This window comes from Falco rusticolus, chromosome 2 (assembly GCF_015220075.1).
Source record: "Falco rusticolus isolate bFalRus1 chromosome 2, bFalRus1.pri, whole genome shotgun sequence".
Taxonomy (NCBI): Eukaryota; Metazoa; Chordata; class Aves; order Falconiformes; family Falconidae; genus Falco; species Falco rusticolus.
This window is the reverse complement of record NC_051188.1, coordinates 30,531,785-30,559,250: the sequence shown is the minus strand read 5'-3', so window position 1 is coordinate 30,559,250 and position 27,466 is coordinate 30,531,785. Positions and strand designations below refer to the sequence as shown.

Sequence of the window (27,466 nt, the reverse complement as noted above, 5' to 3'; positions counted from 1 at the left end):
CATCTTGGCTAGCTTTTGTAATGTTTCTAAGATTCTTCATTTATCACTAGGTATTATGTGGAAGGAAAATACTAGCAGAACTCGTTAACAATGGCACAGCTGTTCAGCTTGTTTCAAATGTGAGATAACCAGGAAACTAATTCTTCCCCTCTTCTCAGCATTGAGATCTTCACAGCAGATTCAGAGAACCTGGAAGTACGCAGTCTGTGGAGGTTTGGGTGGGTTTTTTTCTGTGTAGCTGAAACACCAAGTAAAAGTATTTCATGGCAACTGCTGCTACAGCATGCAGTCAAAGCACACTAACTTCAAAGTACATCCAGTTTAAGTACAGGTGAAAAGTGTCTTCAGTTTGGATACTTAATTGAAATAATTGCAAGGGCATTTTGATTCCACAGGTGTTGTGAAGAAAATAGGATTACTGAAGGCAGAGCAGATTATTTGTTTTATTATTTATTTTAGATACGATATCTAAAAACCTGCTGCAAATCAAAACTCTTCAAAGTGCCTGGCTTTCTTTGAACAATGCCACATCTAGCACTTTACAGAACTTTTAGATTTGATTTTTTTAATTAGATTTATTTTTTTTTGTTATAAATGAGATTTTTGATTTGCTTTAGTAGCATCTTAAGCAACTGGGGGTTTGTGGTTTTTTCATTGTAATTTTCACGTAAGACAATCTTTGTTAAATTACTTAGTTTCCCAAAATTAAATTGGCTGTCTACCTATAAGTTATCATCTAGTTACAATGTAAATGAAAACTTACTCCCTGGTTCTGTTTTGGACTGTTGGCAAGTATGCAGATTGATCAGGGAAAGTGTCTACTGAGGGGACTAGCCCCTGCAAAGTATTAGGTGAAAGTTTAGCCATTGCTACCACTTTTCTCTGCAGTATGAGCTCTGTCCCTCATGTAGTTTTGCTCAGCATTGTAAAGCTGAAGTCCTGTGGACTTCAAACAACAAATCATTGTGAAATGAGAATAATCTGATTGAAGTCTTCTAGTTCTTGTTTATAGAAGCTGATGGGTCTAACCACTGGCCGGTGCCAGATGCCTCAAAGTTCCAGAGTTCAGTGACTGTCACTAACACTGCATCCTTCTAACTCCCTGTAAACAAGGATTAGCTTAAAATTTTGAAGCACAAATGTTTGACTGTTGCATTATCCAGATTATTTGAAACACTTCTGTTATCCTTATGTTTATACTTTTACTGATTTAAAGATATATTAGTGGGATTATTTCAATAGCAAATTTTCTGTGCACAATCTGCTAACCACAGACTGTGTCAATGCTAATGAAACATATTGGGTTTGCTGTAAATGAGACAAACAAAACTTTGCTTAGCCAAGTTGTGAGAACTGAGAATGCAAAAGAGACGAGACAAAGCAGAAACAAGTAGGTGAAAATTCTAAGTATTTCTCAGTAATAAAGAATGAGACAGACACACTCAGGAAACATGCAGTGATTGACAGTGTTACGTGTGGACACTAACAAGTCTTGGAACAGTTATCAGTGAGATTAGATGCAGATTTTTAATGCTTATCTTTTACTGGTTCTTCTCAGAAAACCTTACATTTTTACAAAACAAGGATCCAAACCATCTCCCCCCTGCCCAGTGATGAGCTTTCTGCTGATTGTCTTTCACATTAAGAGAAGGGGGGAAAACGAGTACAGTAAGGATTTAAAAAAACCTTTTCATAAATAAAATCAATTTATTAGCTGGAATTAGAAAAAAAATAAATCACCAATTCTCAGATCTTTCCAACCTGCCTTTCTACAAAAAGCAGTGAAAGCTTATTGAAATCTATCATTTTTGAATGTCAGTGCCAGTGAAAAGTCTAGTCATCTTTCCAACCTTGCTGTTTCCAGTTGTGTCTAGGGTTATTGTCATCTAGGTGCATTCAGTGTTACTGACAGTGTCTTGTAGCGGTGGTTAAAGATGAAATGTTCGCCAATTCTACTATCTGTCAGCTGCCTTCTAGAAAAACAGTGCAGAGTTGCTTACTCTTGCCTCTTCTGAAAATATACATAGGCCTTAGGAGCATATCACTGAAAAAATGTCTGCTTTCTGTCACTTTCTTCAGGACATGCTGCTACTACCTGTGTAAGATGAAATAGTTTGGATTGTGTGTGGTTTTGTCAAAATCCAAAACATATAAATTGTTACTGTAATGTGTTATGTAACAGTTAATTCTGTATGGATTTCCTCCCTAGTCCTGAAAACTAAGATATGTTAATGGCCTTTACTATCCAGATCTTTTCTGTTCTTCATTAGAAAGATGTTAATCTCCATATATGGAGCAGATAGATCCTTCTAGATTATCAGTCAGTATTAGCAGATGCTAAGGTAGAGGATTCTGTAGTTGTGGAAAACCTGTTAATTGGAATTTGCTCAAATAAATTTGGTGGAAAAGAAAAGATTTTAGAACTTTAGTGTTAAGACCATTGCATTGTGTTACTTGGACAAAGATCAATGTCTACAGGACACTTTTTTATAAATAACAATGAGAAGCCTGTTTTCTTGTCATTTGTACTAAAAACAGAAGGTAATTTGAGGCAAAAAAGAAAATTCTGACGTTACTTTTCCTTATAGATAACACAGAAGTGCTGTGTGCTTAGTCAGCTATGAATTGGTATGGTATAGTACAGAGCTCAACCTAAAGTTTTCAGAACTCTTTGTTACTAGCCAACATAAACACAAAGGGAGGAAATCTTTAGGAAGTCTAAAAGAAGATGGAAATAAATCTTATGAAAGATTACTTTAAGGAATAATTAATTGGAAGTAACACTTCTCACAATCTTGAATTTCTTAAATTGTTTAAGACACTTTTAATTCGGCTTTTATTATTGATGTCAACTGTTCCTATTTAATAATCTTACTCTTGTCTGTAATACCTGTTACATATCATAGATCTTTTGCATTTTTCCATTTAATCAGTTTTTAAGTGTTAGTGGGTTTGATCACAGAAAACAGTAGCTCATAGTCTCATTAGCATCATTATGATATGACAGCAGATTTTGAACACACAATCAATGGAAAAATAACTTGTGCTGCGTTTGTAACTGACATCACCTTAGCTGGACCACACATGTGATTTCATCTGGCAATTCCTGTGCTGCTAATGAATAACAACATTCAAGTCTTGCAGTGATCTTTGAACAGTAGCTTTCACAAACATACATACACTGTTGTACTAGTCCTACAAACAGGGAAACTCTGGCATGGGTGAAGGAACAAACCCACAAAACACTGTAAGTCCACGACAGAGCCACAGCAGAATTAGCATCTTGAGTCTGTGTCTGGTTTTCCTTATTCACTGGTCCACTCTATGGAGCTAACCTAATGTAATGTAACAAAAAACTGTATATAGATGGAAAACCACCCACTTTGAAAATTAAATATGTTCAGTAATAAAATATACTGGATATGAATAACTGATAGCTTTTACTTGGTAAAAAATTCCATGTTGATCAAACGTTAGAATTATGACTTCAAGATAAAATAGCGGAAAGTTACTTTCATGTTCTAAGTAGGCTGTAGGTTTGAGTCCTTTTACATAAGCGTGTGTATGTACACTTGCTTGTTACTTTTGAAGTCATTACTGTCCAAGTAAATTTTTTAATTGTGTATACTTGAGGTAACATTTAATCGGTAATCTTATGTTGTGGCATTCCAGATACCAAGTTGTTACAAAGCAATTTCATATGTCTTGCCCGCCTATGCATTAGGACTAAAACCAGAGGGATGCATGTATGGTATTTGAAGTAATTTCTTACAAGTAGGGAGGGATGCGTGTTTTGCCCTTGGTAGCTGTCTTTTTGCAGGTGAGGGTGTGCCAGTGGGTCCCTCCTATTGCTGGGATTAAAGATTGCAGACGTGCAATTGCCAAAACTAATATTGGATGTTTTCAGTTCTTAAGTGGATACTAATAGAGGGAAACCTTTTTTGTCAGCCATCTGAAATACCTTTTATTAGATAATAACATATAAGACAGTTCTGGTTGTGGTAATATTTAGGGCAGACATACAAAATTACAAAGCAAAACAAAAAAGTGTGGGAAACAATTTCTTTCTTTTCATGCCTCTTAATAAATGCATAGTGTAGAATAACACAGTATTTAAGAGAGAGTGCAACAGACTCCAGTTGACTATTTCTTTGCTATATCTTTTTATTCTCTTATAAAGTGGGTCGTCCCCTGTCCGTGTCCGTCTCCCCCCAACCCCCCCCCCCTCCCCCCCTTTCTGGCTTATTTGCAAACTGAAGTCATAAGCTGCATAATAGATTCAACTATGAAGTCAGAAGTTGGTTCATTCTGAGTTAGCGTATCCGATCTGGGAATTGGGAGGCTAAATTAAAAATGCAGTTATAAAATGGCATATATTTGGAAGCTTTGTTCTCTTAAACCTGAACCTTCTGTTGACTGACGTTAGATGATCCAGAAGCAGATGCTGCAGCAGCTATTTGTTGATTTAGTTGCTATGGTGACATGATACATTTGTGTACAGCAGGAAGCTCACTGTACATTGGCTAATTTGATAGGAAGGAAGGCTTGAGGTAGGTATTGCTGACTATATTGTTAATTGATCCTACCTTTCACATCCTGCCTCCACATGCTGTGTGGATGCACAGCTATAGAGGAAGGTAAAGGGAGATGCTCCGTGGCGTTTAGGTTAAGGTGCCCTGTTAAAAGAAGGGGGGGGCAATGCTCAACACATCACCGAAGATTACCTCAGTATTAAGTGAATGGAACAGGTTGGAGCAGCTGGAGTGGTGACTGTTGAATCTTCCTTCATCCTTTGTCACTGTGGTAGCACCAGTTGAATGAGAGAAATAAAAAGGATGCGAGCAACAGTAAGTCAAAGTGCTAAGGCTTTTCAAATGGGTTGCGAGATAAAGCATGTCACTAATTAATATCTTGATTGGAGCTATTAGTGGAGAAAAATGTGATTGTTCTGAATATGTGCTCTAATGACAGAGCATAAATGTGCCTCTGCCTGGAAGTTGTGTTGTGTTATACTCGCCCTTTTCCAGAAATGCACCTTTTTTTAATCTTATTGCAGACAGACTGTTAAAGATACAGTGTACATATTACAAAGAGCTTGGCTGTACCACCCTCTTATCAGGTTTAGTTGAGTGTTAAAATTTTTGAAGTAAGAATGACCAAGAGCATTAGCTGCAGCATTTTCCTAAATTTGTAAAATGTTCAAAAATTAATTTACCTTTGTCCTTTTGGCTAAAAATCTTCTCATCAGTACTGCTGAGCTTATTTCAGTTACAGTCTTTTTAGACAAATGACTACTGTGTTTTTTTATGTTGATGTATATTACTAGTGCATTTAGAAATATGATTTTGGTAAGTCTATCCAATGTTTGTGACTTTTGCTGACAGTCATTTGCTATCGACTCAGCACCCTATAACCATATAATGCTAAATATAGATGTTTTCAGATTAATAAGAAACAAAACTGAAAAAACAACCCCAACCCTGAAGCTCTTGTCTCTTTTCCAGTAAAACATACCAGAAAATAACATCGTTTCTGCTAGTGTAGAAATGGATTTTGATTAGATTCTCTTTGAATTGTGGTTTCGGAGGTTCACGGAAATGTTTTGGAACACTTTACCCTCTTGGTTTCAGAAAGTTTGTTTGGAGGAAAAAAACAAAACACCCTACAACCCCAAAAGAATCACATATCCCCCAAAACCACTCCAGAATGAGAGAAAAACAGAATTCTGCTTTTCAGTAGTACTATTTTGCTCCAATTTGTAATTTTTCTTACTGTACAGGAGCAGCCTCTTTTACTACATTATTTAAGTATGCTTTAACTACAGTTGTAATATAATTACTCTTATTTCTTCGTATTATTTAAGACTTCAGCAATGAGTAAAATTAATATAACATACCCTAGCTTCCCCCCCACTTTCTCCTTGCATTCTTACTTTTCCACTTTTTTCAGTATTTTAATATGTATGCCAGACTATGCATTAATTGGCTTTACTGCTAAAGGATTGCATTTCTTTATTTGTTATGATATATTGAGTGACAGATCTGTTGGCATTCTTGTTACATATATACAGAGGCTTTTAACTTGGTTGGAGAATTTGTCCCAGATTTCACTCATTCTGGAAAAATACGTAAATTCACCAAGCGTAACTTCTTTTAGAGGAAGATATCAAGTAACCCATTCAGTTCCTCTCCCCTTCAGTGGGAGGTGGGGGATGACTGGGGAGAGGGAAAGATTCCAAATATCCCTTTACACTGAAATTCAATCCAGATCCTTTGGTTTTCTTGCCTTTGTGGCAGTAGACAGTGCTAGCCTGTGGAGAGAACAGAGTGCCAGTTCTCATGTGGGCTTATCCCACAACTTCACACATGACACGATAATTTATTTTGGTTTCTTTAACCTCAGTCAGGATTAAAATATTTAACCTTCTTTTCCTCTTCAGAAGGCTCATAGTCCTTGATACTGAAGGATCTGTTTAAGAGCTATGGTATTTTTGAGAGACTGATGTATATAGATTTTTCTTTAATGGGAGTTCAAAAATATTTCTCTCGTATCCCAGTAACTCTAAAACAGTAGTTTCAATCTTTCAGTTGAGACTTTGCTGGTTAGAAATAAACCATAGGTGTTAGGAAGACTAAATATTTTTAAATTATGTTCTGTGTTCAGTAGCTAATAACTTCTACAGACAGAGAAGCTTTTAGGTATAAAAGCATGCATTTGGGCGGTTCAGTTTTTTACCTACTACAAAAGATCTGAAAGTGTGGCTGTGAATACCAAACTTGTAAACAAAATTTTACTTTATCTGAATAAAATACAACTTCTAACTCTAAGCCAGCACAAACATCAAGAGATTTAAATCAGTCCTGTCCTTGTAGAAATACAGGTATTATTTGAACTGTGGCTATAAAACCTGTAATACGTAAGAGCATCCTTATGTGGTAAGGGTAAGACAGACTCTTCCACAAGCCTTATTCAAATCTGATCTGCAAAAATTTCCCCAAATTAGGTACATCTCCACCCTGCTCCATAAAGTTAGAAAGAAGGTTAGCAACTGTCTTAATTCTGGATTTTTCTACTTCAGTCTGATTTTAAACTTCTAGAACTTAAGCAATACATTAAAAATGTTATTTCCATATATGTGATACATTAGCAATAATATTTTGCATGGGTAGGTTTTTTTCAAATGAAATCTCTTTTCCCTTGCAGATCCGCTGCATATGTACTTGATAGAAGTGACCAAAATATCTTTAAGGCACTGGGTTTTTTAGGTGGCTGTATTGTGTGTGTGTGTGTATTTGGGCTTGGAGCCTTGTTCTTTATCCTTGAAGTTTTATTCAGAGAGCTGCTTTTGCACGTGTATAATGGTGAGCAAAAGGAAGAAAAACGTGTCAAACTTTCTATGAGGCATTTTTAAAGTTTGTTTTTAGAGCTTATTGACTTATTTCAGGTTTTACTTATTGGCGTGCTTTTTTTTTTACCTCCATAAGGACAGAAGTAGTTTGGACTTGTAACTGTTCACAGTTTCTGCTACAGAAGGATGTTGCCTTAAAACAGCAAAGTAACACGCTTGGGGATTAGTCTTCAGTGCTTTTGTTTTCCTGCTCTGCAAGTCTTTCACCTCATCTAGGGTTCTTATCAGGGTAAATCCAATTTTGGTATTGGTACTTCACAATAATAATGTCTGTAGGTTTTATTTTGGTCTTGCTTACTAACCACTTGATGAAGAACAGTCATTAATTGGGCAAGTCTATTTATAGTTTGACTTTTTTTGTGACTAGAGAGCACTGGGGAAATTTTCCCCTGCTTACTGTAACGTAAATACGTGTTTGTGATGATGCCACAACTCCGATCTGCCTTTCTTTCCCATCAGCAAGCTGAAATTATTTTGAATCCTGGAAATCTGCTGGTACATCACTACTTCTGTTGGTAGAATGGAAGTGCAAGTAGAGATGATTGTAGAAGTCTGTATCTTACTGACAGAATAAAGGGTCATTTTTATTGTTATTTTGGTGGAGTTAATGGGGCTTTTGGGCTTTAATTATGCAAACAAACCTATTCAAAGCAAGATTAGCTAGCTCTGTATTTTAAATTCTGTTATGTCCCTCACTGTACTCCAATGAAGAAATACCTTAACCTGCATATTTGACTGGCACAAGCAAAATGTTGGGCTGCTTATGAAAGTATTCTGTATCCATAAAAACAAGGATTATTAAGTTATAAATCTGCTACATTTTGTATTGTTGCTGTTCTGCTTTTAAAAGGCATTGCTGTGACAATATTGGTGGAGCAAAATACCTCTAAGATTGTTATTTTGGCTTCTGCAGCCTCTGCTTCTTGCTGATAAGTTACTTCTAGACCTTTCTGGAGATAAGTTAACATTTGGCCTTCAGTTTTCCCTTTTTTTTTTTTTTTTTTTTTTTTTTTGCGCAACCCTTTGAGCTGAGATGGCTGCAGCTCTGACTTGCACAGATTTCCCTTCCACATTTTGTTGTTTGTATTCTTAGTCTTATAATTTCTTTTCTTACTCCAGCTATTTTTCATTTCTTCAGCGTTAGAAATGAGCTAGAGTTAAACTCCTTTCCTGGTTCAGTCTGCAGAAACATCCTGTAGTTTCTCTTGCAGATAGTGACAAGTTCACTGAATAAAAGTAAGAAACATTGAACATTCTCCTCTTTGAATGTTTGTACTGCCTTTGATTTTTAGATGCAAAATCAGAGTACTTTCTCATCCTATTCACACTGATGTAGTAAAGCTAAATCGTATATGAGATCTTCAGATGAAATTATTGTTAAACTATCGTTATATCTCTAGCATGTCCAAATCAATGCTGCATGTCTCTGTAGGATGTGTTCATACTACTTGAGCTACAATAAAATGATATTTTCATTTGGAATTCTTTAGGGAGAGAATATTATAAAATGGTTTTATATAGAACTGTTGTGTTCTAAGAGTGTACTTCTAAGACCAGCTCAAATTGTGATTTAAGGTGAAGAATAGATTTTCAAACCTAATTAAGAGGAGGATGCCCCTTAACTAGGCTTTCAAAAAGGCAAAATGTTGTAATACTCCTTCAGGGTACTGTTGGGAATTGTTTATATATTAGTAATTTAAGTGTGCTCAAGAATGTTCCCAGAGTTTGAGACCAAATGTCATGGAACAAGTCAGTTCTAGTAAACCATGTTCTCTTCCAGAAAGAGTGTCTGTGTGCAGACTGCCTGGTAAGAGTGGTCTCAGGAATGGTTTCCAGTATTGTCTGGGAGAAGCTTGCTTGTTGGTATTAACTTGTGTTGTGGTGACTGTTCCAGCACCTGGGAATGTTCCTAAGCACTGCTTACTTTGCTAATACAGATGTGGGTTTAGGTACCACTGACATGGTCAAGGGGATGAAGCAGCTCACCTAGGAGAGATCAGAAATATTAGGACCTCCCAGTTTCCGCATATTGAAGACAAGGAAGGGGAAATCGCCAAGGCTTAAAAAATATTGAAGGAGGTGGGTGAAACTTACTCAGAACTGTTGTTCAGCAAATCCCATAGCACAGAAACTAGGGAATGTTTAAATAGTAGGATATGGTTTTAAAATGGCTGAAAGGTGAATTTCAGAAACTTGCTGCCACAGGAGGTTGAGGCAGCAATTCCTAGTCTAAGCAAACTGAAAAGAGTTTAGGCAAACTCATGGACAAAAAACAGAGGTGGACTGCAGAAAGTGACTTGGCTTACTTCCTTTCCTTAAACAGCATCTTAATTGATATATTGGACACAAAGTACTGGGCTAGATGGACTGCTGACCCAGACCATGAGGACATTTCTTATGTTTTTATTTGGCTTGAGCAGCTGCCTGAGTTTAAATGGCAATTTCAGGAAAAACATATTTCTTCATATATAGCATGATTCAGTTTTGTTTGGCAAACACCAGCTTCCTATCTGGGCTATGTATCTTGAACTGATGGTGGATGGGGAGTGAAGTAAATGTTTTGAAATCAGGGAAAATAGTGTTCCATGCTAAGAAGGGGATTTAATGAAGACTATTCCTTTTTGCAAGCCTTTCTGTGTTTTTAGGATGGATTTTGCTTTTAATATTGCACAACAAAGAAAACTCTATAATCCACACCCATTTAATTAAATTACTACAAATCTTTGTGTGTTATTCATTTGATCTGGATTTATCTTTAAAAATATCCTTTGTAGAATAAATTAAGTAACATTGAAAAGTATGAAATTTCACTGTTAAAACTGTGACAGTCTTTGGCAGCTGATGTTTCAGGTGTTTCATACTTCAGCCACTGGGCTGGTCATTTTGTTTTATTTATGCAAGAACTGTTTTTAGCATAAACGTATAGCTGCACTCTTCTATTTTCAACTTGTAAGCTAATCTCTGAAAAGAGATTGTGTACTGTTTTTCATAAGGAACTATATGGAGGTCATGTGGATCATCATTAAATAACCGTTTAAAGGAAACAATTTATAGCCCTAGTGGAAATGACACAAAACTAGTTGTAGACCTAATACTTTGATTTCTTAATAGCAATGCCGTAACGTTTTGAACTTGAGAGAAAAATACATTGAGTCAAAGTTGTGTTAGCATTGAGAAACTACACTTCCAAATTTTATTAAGTTCTGTTATAGTTGGTTATGCTTTAAAGGCACTTATATGATTCTGGGACTTGTATTAAGGGCTTGGTGTCTTAAAATTCACATATTTTGTTAAGCTTGTGCAGTCCTTAATTGGTATTTTAAATGTGACACTAAGGTGATTGGTGACAGCCAACATGGCTTCACTAGGGCAAGTTGTGCCTGACAGCTATGGTGGCCTTCTGCAATGGGGTTACAGTGTTGGTGGATAAGGGAAGAGCAACTGACGTCACCTACCTGGACTTGGGCAAAGCATTTGACACTGTCCTGCATGATATCCTTGTCTCTAGACTGGAGAGACATGGATTTGATGGGTGGACTACTTGGTGGGTAAGGAATTGGCTGGATGGTCATGCTCAAAGAGTTGTGGTCAGCAGCATAATGTCCAAATGGAGACCAGTGACTAGTGGCATTCCTCAGGAGTTGGTATTGGGACCAGTGCTGTTTAACATCACTGTTGGTGACACAGACAGTGGGATTGACTGCGCCCTCAGCAAGTTTGCCGACAATGTCAAACCGTGTGGTGTTGTCAGCATGCTGGAGGGAAATGATGCCATCCAGAGAGACCTTGACATCCCTGAGAGGTGGGCCCACGTGAACCTCATGAAGTTCAACAAGGCCAAGTCCGAGGGTCCTGCACATGAGTCAGGGCAATCCCAAGCATAAATACAGGCTGGGAAGAGTGTTGATGGATGAAAAGATCAACATGGCCTGGTGCTTGCAGCCCAGAAAGCCAACTGTATCCTAGGCCACATCAAAAGAAGCGTGCCCAGCAGGTCAAGGATTTTGTAGTGACCTGTATTTCACTCCCATGAAACCGTACCTTGAGTGCTGCATTCAGCTCTGGGGTCCACAGCACATGAAAGACATGCACCTCTTGTAGCAAGGCCAGAGGAGGGCCACAAAAATGGTCAGAGGTCTGGAGCACCTCTCCTGTGAAGACAGGCTGAGAGAGTTGGGGTTGTTGAGCCTGGAGAAGAGAAGGCTCCCAAGGAGACCTTATAGCAGCCTGCCAGTGCCTGAAGGGGGCCTACAGGAAAGCTGGGGAGGGGCTTTGTACAAGGGCATGTAGCGATAGGGCAAGGGGGAACGGCTTTGAACTAGAAGAAGGTAGATTGAGATTAAATATTAAAAAGATATTCTTTCCTGTGAGGGTGGTGAGACACTGGCACAGGCTGCCCAGAGAAGCTGTGGCTGCCCCATCCCTGGCAGTGCTCAAGGCCAGGCTGGATGGGGCTTTGAGCATCCTGGTTTAGTAGATGATGTCCCTGCCCATGGCAGGGAGAGTTGCAACTAGGTGATCTTTAAGGTCCCTTCCAACCCAAACCATCCTATGACTTAGAAACAGAAATGACACCTGAAAAGTGGCTTTGTTGAAGATACCTTCCACTGAGACTGATACATCACAACTTTTTTCAGATTATCATAGTTATCTTAGAGGAGCAGGCAATGGAAAGCTGTATAGAATAATGTGTGTTAGCCCTTGGATAGCAGAGCTTTAGGTGCTGTGAGTGAAGCAATGCAAAAAAAGTTGAGGCATGGGAGGAGAGGCTGAACCATAAGATTTTTCCAAAACTTTTCACTTATTTTGAGCCAACATGAAAGTTTCACCCAGAAGGAGGAGATGAAGGCCTGAAATACTCAGTGTGAAAGATGAGGGCCTTGGTTTTCCTAAGTGCTGATGTCAGGGTTCATGAAGCAGCACGCTGGACAATGAGATGTGCAAGCCTGCACAAAGCCACCTAGAATGCAATGAAAGAGCTATAAATACTAAGCAACCTGTAGATTTTAGTGGCCTGACACACGATGCTGTGAAAGATCTGTGTTACTTTTTCCTTTAGAGAAATTTTCTTGCATCTTTGATTATGTGCAACAGACTTATTAGATAAGATGGAATCTCTGCAAGTGATTGTCTCTCTTTGGTAATACCTCTTCATAGTAGAAAGACCTAAGTCTCTCTCTTCGCATGCACAGGTTTCATTTTTCTTATTTCACATTGTATGTACGGAGGTGGTGTCAAAAAAGTCCTTCTCAAAGCAGCAGTTGCTTCCTGCGGGGTTCAGCAGTGATAAGGCTGGTCCAGCAACTATTGCTGGTCACACTGACACAGGTTACCCCAACACAAAGACTTTTGAAGCCAGCAGTTCTTGAAACTTCTGAAATTACTTCAGCCCTGATTCAGATTCTCTTTTGGCACACTTGGCAACAAATGCAGCCTATCTTGGAACAATTGTAAAATACAAATGTGAGTGCACAACATAAAAGCAAGGCTGAAAGTGGGAGCCAGTGAAATAAATGCAATCAGACTTCAAGCAGACTAATAGTCCATTGACAAAAAGGCTCTATTTCCTGTTCCTGGGAACTGAGCGTCTAATTAAACTGCATTAAGTCCATGAGTCTCCCCACCCTTTTGAGTGGAAGTCAGATGTCCTCAGAGATGTGAAAATCTGATGAAATCCTGTGTGTCGGAGTGGTGCTGGATTCCATCAGGAGGCCTGTTGCCTCGCAGCATGGCTGCTGCTGAACAGTGCCCCTTCTCGCTGTGTGCTGAGCCTTCACCTTCAAACTGTGCAGTGAACAATGATTCTTACACGGGAGAAACTGCGATAAAAGAAAACTGGGAAGCAGAGGGCCCACATGCTGCAGTTAGGCCAGTTCCCCTGCTCAGATCCGCTCTGCTAGCTGGAGTCTCCAGTTCGGATGTCATGCAGCAGAGGTCTGGAGGAAGAAAACAGGCGCGTTCCCTAGGCAACATTATTACCCAGGTTAGCAACCTCAGGCACTCACATAGGAAAAAATGGGAACAAAGCAGGAATACCAGTCAACCCCATTCCCTGTTACTTTAAAAGCAGGAATCCAGGGAGTTATACCAGCTGTTGCCCTAAAACTTGAGGGGTTTGCAGCTTTTCTGCTTCTTATAGTTCATACAGTGGAGACAGAATATACTGAGCTGAAAATCATACAGATTGACATGTCAGCCGTAGCCAGAATGGCTCCTCCGAGGCGTTAAGGCATACTAAATCAGCCAAAATGCTTGGGCAAATGTGGTTATCCAACCCACGCGTAAGAGACAGAAAGTTTTTCAGGAGTACATGAGAACAACTTTTAGGTATTTTTATTCCAGTCTAAATTGGAAGCTGAAACTTTCAGTTGTAGTAGAGTGGAGAAAGTAAATCAATGAAATACATGTTCTAAATGTTATGCCTGCTTGGGGAGTCTGAAAAAGAAAGTGTAAGAAGTCATCCTCTCATATTTCTCTCCTTTGTCACTTTCTGAAACACTTTGGAATAAACTCTGACAATACAATATTTTCTGAAGACCTGTAAGTCTTATTTGAAGTTCATGTCTAGAATCCTCTTGTTTCTAAGTTTAGATTTTATTGTGAATGCTAACTCTTACTGAATTTTATGTTCAGACACACTTTAGGAGATCTGGAAAATGTATTGGCATGATAAAATGTAAATAATGATATAGTTCATTGTTTTTTCTCAAAGAACCTAAAGCTTCTGGAGGCATCTTCCTCCAGTAACAGTATTTTTAAAGCCCGTGCTGAAAAATGACCTAAATCAATATTGAATCACATGAGCCAAGTTTGAAAAAGTGAGTATCTATCATATTTCATTGAAGTTGCAGATATGTTAGGGTAGAACTTGCTATCTTTTCATTAATTTAGAAAGTTGCTCTACCAGAGGGGGATGAATTAATATGATTTCTGCCTCTTCCTCACCCTTTTCTTTCTCTCTGGTGTTCCTAAAACCAGTAACACTCATTTTTTTTCTGGTTTGTGGTGTTTTGTTTTGGTGGTGTTTTGGGGTTTGGTTGGTTTTTTGTTGTTTGTGTTATTTTTTTTGTAAGCAAGACAAATGTTATTTTCTTTCAGCAATTTAACAGAGTAAATTTTTGGCCATAATGTTGAAGAGTTGTGTATATAAAGATTTGTGTCTGATTCACACTAGGAGGAGGACATACAGCGTATTTAGACACATGCAAGGGAGATGGAAGAAAGATGTGTCCAGAAAGGCAATTATGAAATGCATCTGCTCTTCTGTCTATTTTTTCCTTTCTTCATAACTTTAGCTAGGTTCTTCATGTTTACAAACTTCTCTTACAGAAAGTCAGGTTTCAAATGAGAATACGGAAGTCTAAAATGGTAGCTTTGCTTCTGTTTATTTTGGCTGATAAGTGTGCTTTGCTATCAATTCTGTATTGCTTGGGTTTACAAAATTAGGCTAAACAGTTTTCCACAAATAAAACTATACATACATACTGTTTCATGCTGTGCATCTGGTGTGCTTACTTTCTCATGACTTCTAATAATGTTTTATCATTAATGGATGTAAAAACGTGCTTGGATCATGTCAAGAAGGAAATGAATGCCATATTTCCCTTATGATGAAAACTATTTGTCAAGTGGTTATGATGAAAATTCAAACACTGGGAATTCTAGGCTTCCTCCTGAAACTTTATATAATGGTTTGATTAATGCCGAAGTTAATGTAATTTGTTGAAATCATTTAAGCTGTACAAATAGTTTTTTAATTATACTAAGCAGTTGAGAAAATAAAATTTGTATAGGTACTGTTTTACTCTGTTGTTCTTTCCTTGGTTCTTTGAAAAATGCTTGTTTAAAAATATCTGTACTTGTTCTTGCTCTTATCTCTTTTTCTCTGTGGGATGACGGCAGCAAACAGTGTGAAGTGAAAAATAAGGTATTTACTAACCAGAAAAAAAAGAAAGTTGTTTTTTCCCAGTAAAACTTCTCTTTTTCTCACGTACCAGACTTTTGTAACATACTCATGTGTAATGGTTGTAAACACTCTTTTATTTTTAAGGTTATTCTTGTGCAAGTTAATCCAGGGGAAGCATTTACAATAAGAAGAGAAGATGGACAGTTTCAGTGCATTACAGGTAAAGCTGATAAATTTATTTTAATATTTCCTGAGTCTGCATCAGGATTAATAAAAGGCAATTTGTGTTGCTGAAAGTAAGACTGACAGAAATGATTTTAAAGACCTAAAAGATTATGTGCTAAGGATCATTGGATTTAGATTTCACTACCAAAAAACAAAGTACTATTTCTTATATTAGATGAAATTAAATTTCTTGGGGGAGGGGAAGCACGGGGAGGGGGGGGCACAACACATTTTCAGCTTGCGAGGCAAATAGGGAAGCACTGTAGTAGCAACTTTTGACTAACCTCATTTATTATACAGACCTCAGATTAAAAGCTATGGTTGTTACCTTGGTTTGAGTTTATTTTTTTTATTCTCTACTGTCGTGTGGACACTGTTTGCCTGTCCCAACAGTAGCTGTCTGTTATCCCACTACTAGTTTTTCATTATCTCTAGGGGCCAAATTCTGTCCTTTCTGAGTTCTAGCAAGGGTACCTTCAAAATATAAATATGTCGTCTAAGCGTAGCATCCCTGTATGCAATGATCAGTTTGGATGTTGTTTTCTATTCTGAATGAAAACAGCTAGCAGTTAAGCCTATCTACAGCTGCAAGAAATGAGCAGCAGCTGTTGGCTGCTGCTTAGAATACCACTTTATTGTGTTATAAGGGAATATCCGCAGATTCAGCTATAGGGTCACTTTTTTGCTTGTTGTTTTCTGGGCCAATGAATCCTACCTTCTTTTCTTTCTGGATGTTGGCCCAGATGAGATATTTAACAGACACTGTTCTGGGAAGTCGAAGTAAGTATTTTCCAGCTCCTTTCCCCCCTCTCTCCAGTGTGAGAAGAGAGTCTGGTTTCCAGTGTTGTGGGCAGGTCCTTTTAACTGATGGAAAGGAGACCTTGGACCGTAATTAAGTTTATGTTGACAGTTCTTAAAGTCAGTTAGCACCATTTTTCAAAACTTTGTGCTGATTGCATAGTATTGTTGCTTCCTTTGAACCACAAATGGATCAGCAGCTCACAGTTCTGTAGGGTTTATTTGAAACATGTTGTGTAATAATTACTTGGCAATATCTGAGGGAAACACAGTGATTTTTGTCCTGCAATTCAAGTTCAAGAACAGATAAGTTATATTTTACTTTTATTGTACAAAATAGCAAGCAGAGTGACATGCATTGCATTTTTTGTTTCAATTTTTGATTTATCAGGTGGGCTTAGGGGAGGGGTGGGCTGTGTGTGAATTGACACTTCCATTGCATGATCATCTTCAAAGCAGGAAGTGTGTGATGAACTGAAAAAATATGGAGATCTTACCTTTATAGATACAGTTCTAACCTTTCATGGTACAGGTTTTATCCTTGTTTGGTCCTTCTTGCTTCCTGAATAGCCAGCTTGCTATTGCGATTTGATTCAGCTGCTGTTTTCTTCATGCTTTAAATATGAAAGTGAGTGTGAGCAGTTACCAGACAATTGTTCCTGGGAGTCACTAGATGTAATTTGAGGTATGGTCTTTACAACTTTCCTGAAAAGTGGCACTGGCAATCTAAGAACCTACATCCCAAATTAGTTCCACAGCTTTTTGCAAACCTCCTGTCCTACAGACATTCTGGTCCTTCCCCTTTCCAGGAGATGAAAATATTGACCTATAGTTGGTACTAAAACAGGGGTCATAGAGGGTTTTTATATCTGTATGTTCACTAACCTTAGTACAGAATCTGAGTTGCACATGAATGTTGTTTTTCTGGTGTATTCTTGCCCCTCCTGAGACATTTCTGTATTTTATGAGTGCTATGCCAACAGATATTTCTACCTTTTGGTTTCTTGGGTCTGTCTGTCTTAAAGAAAAAATCCCCTTAGTAATTGATGCTGTACCTTTTTAATTATATGTATTGCAACTAATGAGGCATGTCACCTTTCATGTTTTCTGTGTAGGTATTTCTTTAAAGTGAGCAGTATCAGATAGTGTACACTGTAGCGAGTGATTTGGTACCAGTGGTCCTTTTTTGCCCTGCCACTTCTCAAACATAGTGTTTGACCTTGACTTGACTACAAAATGGATGACCAGTCTGCAAAATGGGTTACAGCCACAGGAGGCTATTGCATTAACTCGAAAGAAAGCAAGCTCACATCAGTTCCGTGTTCTTTTCTTCACTGTGTGTGCTCAGTTATTAGGTCAAATCAAAGTTAAAAATGCAGAAATACATAATGAGTATGGTTTGGAGAAAAACTTATAAGCATGGAAAGATGCTTATTTTAAAAAGGCATGAAGAAAGTAAAGATGGCTGAAATTCAGTGGAGATGCAATCAGTGGGATTAATTTAGTAATTATAATGTTTCTTCTTTTTTCCAATCTCAATTTTTCCTGTAAATATTTACCCATCTTTATACTCTTCTCTGACTGGATTGAGTTAAGTGTCTGCAAAAAATACATATTCAGCTTTTTCTGTGATGTATTATCTAAAAAGAAGTAGTATTGCATGTTAAAAATGTGTATACTGCTTTGCAAAACCACAAGCACATATTGCCCACAGAAAAATGTAATTACATACAACAAATATATTGCAATTAATGTTTTGTTTTGTATCACACTCAGAATTCACCTGGACGAAAAGCATTAGTACAAGCAAAGACTTTTCATGAAATGCACTTAGTACTTTGTTACAAGCATTCTCTTATCCCTTTCAAAATGAGGCTTGCAAAGCTTACATTTATAATTCACAACACTTAATTATTTGTGATAGAATGGTAAGTGACCACCAAACAAATATCTCTTAGTTTCTGATGTTTGCTTTCTGGAATGAACCGGTTCTGAGAACTTTATTTAATTCATGTTAATCCTGTATTTTGTGGGAAGTTCAGTATTCTAGAAAAATACAGGGGCTTCAGTTCAGTGTTGAACATAGTACAATTTTTTTTTAAGGAACAGAAAATTTTGAAGTACTACTTTTTAAAGTCTGGATTCTAACTTATACTTAGCAAAATGATGGCTAATAAAAGTATTGTTTCTTTGGAGTAAAGTCTTACTAAAAGATACGCAAGGAAAAAGAGAAATCATTTGAGATTACAAAGGGTAGCAAGCATTTAAAATGTTATACATCGACCAAAGATGAAAACAATAAAATGTAAATTTAGGTTCTTGCAAGGCAATTTGCATGGATATATGTTTTAATTGAAATTATGTAATTATAGTACTAAAAAGGAGGAATGGAAGTTGAGAGGTAGTGAGCTGCTTCTGGATGCACCCAATAGGAGCACTGATACCCAGATATGTTAGTTTGGGTGATTTGGTAAGTCACTGTTCCTTGGATAATTCTAGATCTCTCTTGTGCTTTATTGCTGGTCAGTTCACCTTGAGATTGTACTGTCTGCTGAAGTCAGTGTGCAGTGTTTATGAATCTCACTGTAATGTTAATTGTATTTTCTTGCATCATATCCGTGTCTGCTGGAAACATTGAGATGCTCCATCAATCTTTGTGCTGCTTTTGTCAGTTATTTTATTTGTAAATAGAACTATCCTTACTTTGGATACTCTGTACTTAAGGTAAAAACCTCTCATCCTGAAAACAAGGAGAGTCAGTGCCTCTCCAGGAGAAAGGAGAGGTGTGAATAAAGTGACTATTTTAGAGCTGTCCTTGAATCAATGAAGTAATGAAAACTTAAAGCACCAATTAATGGAAAAGCACACAGTGCTTTTTCTGTGAACTAAGTTTCTGAAGAAAATGCTGTATTTATACTCAGATCTCTGTACTGACTTACTGTCTGTTTGCTGGTATAACTCTCACAGATGATACGTAAAGCTTTGACTGTTTTGGAACTATGAGGTGGCTTCGTAAGTGGGCCTCTTCCATGGCAGTTAAGATGGGGTGAATAGACTCTTCGGGTTTGAAATCTCTTAAGGCTGGCAAAAGAGCAGTGGTGGTGAAGGGACCATTCCTTCTTGGTGAATCCCATTCCTTTGTTTTGGTGGATTTTTTATGACTTAAAATAATTTGTGTATTTTATTCTTGGTATCTTACATTTATCTTTCTGCAAAATAAGAAGCGTGGTTGCTTTATATTTTTGTAGCTAGCAATCTTGGATCTTAATTGGTTGTATGTATTTTGACTTAAATACAGCTTCATGTGAGCACTTCTGTATGCCAATGGCCATTTTTCTGTTTTCATAAAATATTTTCTTTGGTTGCCTAGTGGTTTGTCTGATAGCAATGACTTCTGCTCCCCCTTGATGCAATTTCAATGTAAACCATTTGTCAGTCTCTTACTTTCCAAAGACACTGTGCTTGCTAGGTAGATAGGAAGATACCTGTCTGTGTATCCATGTGTTAGACCAAAATCTTCATTTTCAGAAGAGCACTTTAAAATCTATGAAACTGTTCTTGAATACTAGAAATCCTCACAACTTCTGTGGAAACTTTCCTTAAGCCAAAATTTTCTTGTTTAAAGTGAAATAATCAGCTATATTGCAGTGAATCAGAAAACCAGGTTTGAAATGTATGAATGGGCTCTCTTTGTAGAAGTGAATTACTGCAGATCGCTCATTCATGAATTCATCCTATTGCAGAATAAATGAATGACGATGACTCATCTTGAGCACATTTTATAACAGTCCCAAGTTACAGCTAAGGGCTATTAAATGTTACTTGACATAAGAGAGACTGTGTTCTATATGTCTCTGCAAAGGAAAATTGCAATTTTTTTAATAAAATAAGAAAAAATATGTAAATTAGAATGAGTCATAAATACTTCATTTCATAGCATGAAGTATCAGGTTAGTGTCTGGGGTAAAAGTTGAGCGATCTTAAACTCATTTTTTCCTCTTTAAAATAAGGAATAAAATACTTCTGAAAAGTGTTTTCAAGGAAGTCAAGAGGAAGAGAAGATCACATCAGTTCTGAGACTACAGTTGTGAAACACAAACTTTAGTTTGTTCTAAGACTAACTTAAGCTTTGCAACATCAGACTTACCCATTACCCAGAATATTGTGTAAATAGAACTGTTAGAAAATTGTAAAATGGTCTGGGTTGGAAGGGACCTTTGAAGATCATCTAGTCCAACCCCCCTGCCATGGGCAAGGACGTTTTTTACTAGATTAGGTTGCTCAAAGCCCCATCCAGCCTGGCCTTGAGCACTGCCAGGGATGGGGCAGCCACAGCTTCTCTGGGCAGCCTGTGCCAGTGTCTCATCACCCTCACAGGAAAGAATTTCTTCCTAATATCTGATCTCAATCTACCCTCTTCTAGTTCAAAGCCGTTCCCCCTTGTCCTGTCACTACATGCCCTTGTACAAAGCCCCTCTCCAGCTTTCATTGTAGTCTCCCTTCAGGCACTGGCAGGCTGCTATAAGGTCTCCTTGGGAGCGTTCTCTTCTCCAGGCTCAACAACCCCAACTCTCTCAGCCTGTCTTCACAGGAGAGGTGCTCCAGCCTTCTGATCATCTTTGTGGCCCTCTGGGCTCACTCCAACAGGCCCATGTCTTTCATGTGCTGTAGACCCCAGAGCTGGACGGAGTACTCAGGTGGGGTCTCACCACAGTGGAGTAGTGGAGCAAAATCACCTCCTATGACCTGCTGGCCACGATTCTTTTGATGCAGCCCAGGATACAGTTGGCTTTTTGGGCTGCAAGCACTCGTTGCCAGCTTGTGTCTACTTTTTCATCCACCAGTATCACCAAGTCCTCTGCAGGGCTGCTTTCAGTCTCTTACCTACTGTTATCTGCTGCCAGGTCTCACGTGGTTTTGGTTGTTTTCAGATTGTGTTAGAGCAACCAAACCAAGAAAAAAAACACCCTAGATTTATTTTGTTCTCAGTATCATCCAGTGCTTCGGTGTTGAGTTTTATTTAAAACTAATTTGTTAATATTGGAGGTGGTTTAAGGACCAGTCATAAATTCTGTACAAGTTGCTGCAAACCCCTCAGAAGGGACTTCTGCCCCTCAGAAGGTCCCTGCCGTGGGCCTTTGGGGAGCTCTCCACCCCAGGCTTTTTCAAACCGTTTCAACATTTGGATATTTTGGGCATTTCATTCTGGTACTTTTGTGGATGCTCTCCACCCTGGAGAGCTTTTTGGAGCGCTTCGCCATTTTTTGTTTTTGGGAGCCTTTTAAGTTTTGGTTATTTTCTGGAATCCTACAATGCCTGGAACTTTTGGAGTTCTTTCAGGCTGCGTGGGGTAGCTTTGCAGATGGATAGTTGCAAAGGTCATTAGAAGGTGCTTCTTTCACAAGAAGACCACAGCTTATTATCAAATCCTGAAGCCATTATGTTAAGTGGGGGAAGTGTGTGCTGTCATTCTGTAGTGATTTTAGAATGTACTAGGATACCTGGCACTGCAGTCGTCACCCTTGAAGTCAATTTATGGTATCACATCACCTCTAGAAATACTGCATCTTGTTTATTAAGTAACTTGTTATCCTTCTTAGCACTGGGCAAAGTTTAGGAATAAAAACATTTATTTAAATAGAGAGGTCTGTAGTAATGGAACAAACTAGCAAAACCAGTAAGACACTATTAACAATAATTTTCTTCTTGAGCGCATCTAGTCTTTTAGGTAGCTTAAGAGCCTGGGTAATGAACCTTACATGTAAACACAGATGGGTATTACAAAGTTTTTAGTGTTCTAGTTTTCCTGCTCCCATTAAGAACAGCTTACTGGAGCCACCCAGGGAAGATGATATTTTCTTTCCGTAGCCTAAGAAGAAAATAGGTCTTCATCCTTGTTTCCATTTACCTGTTTCTCATTTCTGAGTACTAAAATGTTACACGATGATGTGTAAGTTTACTTTCCTTTTGGTATTGAAAGACGCTTTACAGTTTTTCTCCACTGTAGCCTTCTGAAGACAAAGATACATGTTTTTATACATCAGTTCATTTAAAAAAAAAAAGCTAAAATAAAAAACCAACCCCCACCCTAAATGGTAAATCATTTCATTTGTCTTGCTCATTCCTTCTGTGTGAGTGCTGTAGAAAGCTGAACATGATATGCAAGGCTGAAGCTGCATATGGATACTTAAGTTAACCTCCTCCTCCTCCACATTAATTTTAGGATCTTAGGATCTCCATTGGAAGTATTTAGAGGACCTTCATAAAAGGCATTCAGGAAAGCGAAGGCATGTCAGCTGAGGTCACAGCAAGCCACAGTGACTTCAAGCCACTTAACTCTTGGTTGAGGTTGTCCTCGTAGAATTTCAGAGCTGAGTCTAGGAGTAGCTTAACTTTAAAGCACTTCTGTTTGGAAATGGCCTTCAATATACACGTTTTAGAAATTGTTTTATAGATTTTTGTATTTGTAGGTAGTTACAATCAAACTAAATAAAAGCATTGGTATTGGTCAGCTATATAGGAGTATGGCTGCAGAGGAGACTTGATTCTCTTCTGATTGCAACAGGATGATGATGAGAGGAAGTGGCCATGAAGCGTGGTTGTAGCAGCTTGATTTGGAGCTATCTTATTTCAAAATAATTTTAAGTAGGAGCTGCTCTTTTTATAGCTTAGAGTGATAAACAGGGTGCATGAATGCCCTTGCAAATTTTGTCAGACTTACCATTCTGCATTTACACGTAGGTTAGCAGAAAAGTTGGATGGAGATATGGCAAATACCTTTCTGATAAGGTAAAGAAATAATGATGGATTTAAGCCATTGCTGGAGTGCATGTAGAATGCTCATGTATTGGCTTTGACACGTAGGAGAAATCTAGTCCATAATTCAAGTGCTATTGGCAGGTAAAACTTGCCTGTAAGCCCTGCTGCCGGAGCTTTTCTAGTACTACTGCTAGTACTGTGCTGGATTAAAGCTGCCACAGATATGTCTACTTGATTCTGTAGTTCCTTTTGCAATAGGGCAGAGGCATTCTTCACTCTTCAGGACCATCTCTCAAATTTGTTTTAGTAACTCAACAAAACTTGCAAAGTAGTGCAAAACAAGGTCACTCCTCTGACTGGAATAAAACAGCAATCCAGAAGTCTGTTGGTTAGGTCCAACTTTTTTCTGCTCTGTGAGTGGCCATGATAATTAGCTTCATAACGGAGCTCCCTCAGCCTTCTCTGGGAACTGACAACTTTTCCTCTGTTAAGTCTGATAACTGACTAGATCTTGGTGGTCCCAATCTCCTCCAGCCCCTAGAGGCAGTCAGCAATGATACAAGAATCTGTTGCTGGAAAAGCTTGCTTTATCATGCTGCTTTTCTGCCAGAGCAGCTTGCATTACTGTTGTGCCCACTCTGTTAGAATTATAAATACTAGATTTCTAAAACATGCTATTCCCAGCATAAACTCAACTTGGCAAAAGTTTTATTAAAAAGCAAACTAGACCTGTTTTATTGCCTTTGCAGCAGCAAATTGAAAAAAACAACAACAACCCAACAACATTAAAAGGGAAATGCATTAATTCAGATCCCTTTTGTTATGTTGGTTGTAGTGCGTTTTAGGGAAAACTTCATTTTCTGTTACTGGTTTCTGTTTAGAATGTGTTAGATAGATCTATTATCTTTATGTGGACAAAACATGTCTATAACATTTTTGCCGTGTTATTTTTCTCATTCTTCTGTTAGATATTTTTCTAACTTTTATTCTGTCTTGACTTATTTCATACATTTTGAGATGTGAATGAGTTCATAACTTACTGTTTGCATTACAAAGTGTTCACTCAGGTTCTCCTTTTCCTCATTTTCCTGTATGTTCTGATCATTTAATCTTCCCTTGTATCTTCTGCAATGTCCTCCTCTATTCCCTCTTTGGACTGCACTGCAAGCTCCACACTGCAAACCCAGCCTGACTGCAGGAAGATTCTGGAGGCATTTGTTTGAAATACCAGTGCTTCAGCTGCATACTGAAGACATCTAATTTTAGGTGTTTAAATGTGTGTTTCTATATGTGGCCTTGGATCTAAGCTGCCATTATAACTGGTGAAGATTTAGTCACTAGCTATAGTACAGACAGTGCTTTTCAGCTGACATCAGTTTGCACCGAATAGCTCTCCAGGCTCCACTGTCTGTACTGACTAGATCTCCACTTGCTGTAATGGGAATTTGAAGTCCTAACTTGCATGCAGACATGTAATTTTAGATACCTAAATGAGATGTCTCCGTTCTGGAGCTAAAGCCTGGCTATTATAAGCTGAAATAAGTAAGGCTGCATCCTGAAAACACCTCATTTGAGTGTGGTGTTTCACAGTCCTACCTACAGTGAATGCCTTTGTCCTCAGGCATTTGAACTCTTTGAACTCATCCATTTCTATGAGCATCTAACATCTCACATTTCACAAGGATGGCACCAGTACTTGGAGGTGCGTGTTGGGAACGGAGTTACAGCCCTAAGTTGCAGCTAGTGAATGCCCCTAAATCTTGGTTTCCATGACTGTTGTCAGTCATGTCTAGCCCACAAGCCTGTGAAGTATTAACTCAAGATGCTGAGATTCAGGTGCTGCTGTGGACTGAGTCTGGAATCAGTTGGATGAGTCTTGTATGAAGCATGTTAAGCTTGGCAGGTTTGTGTCTGGTATCCCCTGGCACTGCAGTCAAGTTCATCAGATTTTGTCCCTGACTATGCTGTTGACGGGAAAGAAATAGCCCTGTATTACTTGCTTTACAGGGGTGGTGGTGTGGGGGGGAACTTGTGTAAGATCTCTTCTTGGTTTCTAGTGTAAGTAATCAGTTTGAGCTAAATCAGAGATGCAGGAAGAGGAGTTTGAAAAAAGATTCTACTTAGAATTTTCACTTAATATCCTAAAATTTAGAATAACTTATGCTGGTAACGTTTTCTGTATTGGATGCAATCTGGTTGATTGAAATAATGAAGTTTCATGCTATGAAAACATGCTAACTTATTTTATTAAATAGAAGGTTTGAAATTTAATTATCTGATTCTTTAAAACAAATAGTGCTTTTGTTTTATAGAAACCTATTCTTAAGTAGAATTGGAACTGGGTTTCAAAAAAATGGAAAGGCTAGAACTTTGTGCATAAAGTACTTCTTTTGTTAGATCCTTTTTCACCACATGTACAGGATGAATACATGCCGGTGTGTCATCTGTTGGAAAATGCTGCAGATTGTTAAATGAGACCCCAGGAAATTTCTTTTAGTTCTACCTTGTGAGATTCAAGTTGTATTACTACAACCTTGATGTATAGCTGTAGCTGTGAAAGTATTCAGGCTTCTATAAAAAATTACTGTTAAGGAATTAATAGCTTTGAATTAATTACTCTTGTTCTAGTTGTACTCCAAAAAGTAGCCGTGGCTGCCTTATCTCGTGGATCACCGTCAGGCATGTGAAGGGTGGCAGATGGACAGGGAAGGAAACCGAAGTCTTTGTCGTCGTGGCTGTGGAGCAGCATTCCCAGCCATTGTTTTTCCACAAGTTCCTCAAGATGGAGCAAGCTCCCCATGCACACCCAGGCTGCCACAGCCATGCCAGCAGCTTACAGGGCCTGACGTTGCTGTGCCTCCGCGGCTGTGGTGCAGACAGAGCACCAAGGTAGCGACAGGAAGAGACCAGGATATTAGTCTTCCTTTCCTTCATTTTCATCTGTGCAAGGCTACTGTGTTGTACACGTGGGTCCAGGTACACTTTTCTTGCCAGAATATAATATCTAACTGAATGTTGCAACTTTGAATACAGGGATTTTTTTTATCCTGTTCTTAGTTTTTCTTTTTTTTCTAATGGATGATTCAGCAGCGCATGGCTTGATAGATATGGCTGTGTATGTGTTATTAATAGTAAATGATTACAGTTGTCTTTTTTTGACTGTCTGTTAAATGGCTGAGATTTTGTCAGCTTGCATGACTTACATGATCATGACACTCTTCAACTTCATTAAAACCACGGTAATATAACTTCGCCTCCCCTTCTTCCTTTTGCAGACATGCAGCAATCTGTTTTACATCTAAAGCAGTTCATTATCCAAGTGAGGGAAAGGAAGAAGAGGAGAAAGCTAGCAAGGTCATTACAAACACATAGACTAGCTGTGCAGCAATATAAACAGCTACTGTGTAATGTGAGTTAAAGACCAATTACAAACTATGTTCAGCCACTTAAAGCCATTAAGAAACAGTGTAATTTACATGGAGTTTCAAGGTTGGAAGAGCCAGATTCACCGGTCTTAAATACAGCTATCCACAGTGCTGTTCTTATTTTCTTTTTGAGAAAGAGAAGCTTCACAGTGCAAAGGGCTTTCCAGTTCTTCTAGAAAATGCAGTTGTCTGGAGCAGGTGCCCCAGGACACCACCATCGAAAGAGCCTCAGATTTTTTTCAAATGGCTGTACAGCACCCTGTAACTTGTAGATGGGTCCTGAGTATTAGCGCTGCTAGAGAAGCTGACTGCACCTTCCTTCCCTTTTGATTAATCAGCTATTCTGTGAGCATATGGTTCATCTCCTGTGCCTGTTGTCAATTTTTTTTTCAGTAGGCCATTCACCAGCAGTTTCACTTATCCTTTCCCTTTGGTGTTCTACATATGGGCCATCTTCATGAACACCGTGTATATTGGGTTTCCCTTGGATGATCTTGACAGTTGTATTCAAAGGTAGAATGGATGTGCCTTCCGTGACAACCAAAAGGTGAGCTGCAACAAGGACTATAAATGCCAAACCAATAGTCTTTATTATTGCTTCATTAATAATTCTTAAAAGGACTTAATATGGAATTCAAGTTTCAACAAGATGTGAGTAAATTACTGTGAGTAGAACAGTGAGTATTCCTCGTGATGACCTCTTTGTTATGAAGTATTGCAACAACCCTAGAAAAATCTTATGAGATACAGACAGGGCATTTAAAATAGGAGGACTGTGCTGAACAAAGACCACAACAGGACCATGGGGCTGAGTCAAAGTCCTAAAATAGGGAAAGCCCTACTTGTAAAACACAGCTTTAGCAAGCCAATTCCAAAAACCAAAAAACCAAACCAAACAACTATAGCAGGTGAAAACAAATTCCCAGGAAGAGGGCATGGAAAGAA

The 27,466-nt window shown here is 38.3% G+C and overlaps 1 protein-coding gene across 6 annotated transcripts in view; it reads left to right on the top strand.

Annotated features, from left to right (window-relative positions):
• FNDC3A (fibronectin type III domain containing 3A) overlaps positions 1–27,466 on the top strand; it is a 127,115-nt gene that overhangs the window by 28,238 nt on the left and 71,411 nt on the right. For 5 of the 6 annotated variants that reach the window (XM_037375914.1, XM_037375910.1, XM_037375912.1 and 2 more), the window contains exon 3: positions 15,459–15,534. The exons of the other annotated variant lie outside the window; for it this stretch is intronic. In XM_037375914.1, coding sequence (XP_037231811.1) covers positions 15,459–15,534 — 76 coding nt within the window. The remainder of the gene's footprint in view (positions 1–15,458; positions 15,535–27,466) is intronic. 6 annotated transcript variants of the gene reach the window in all.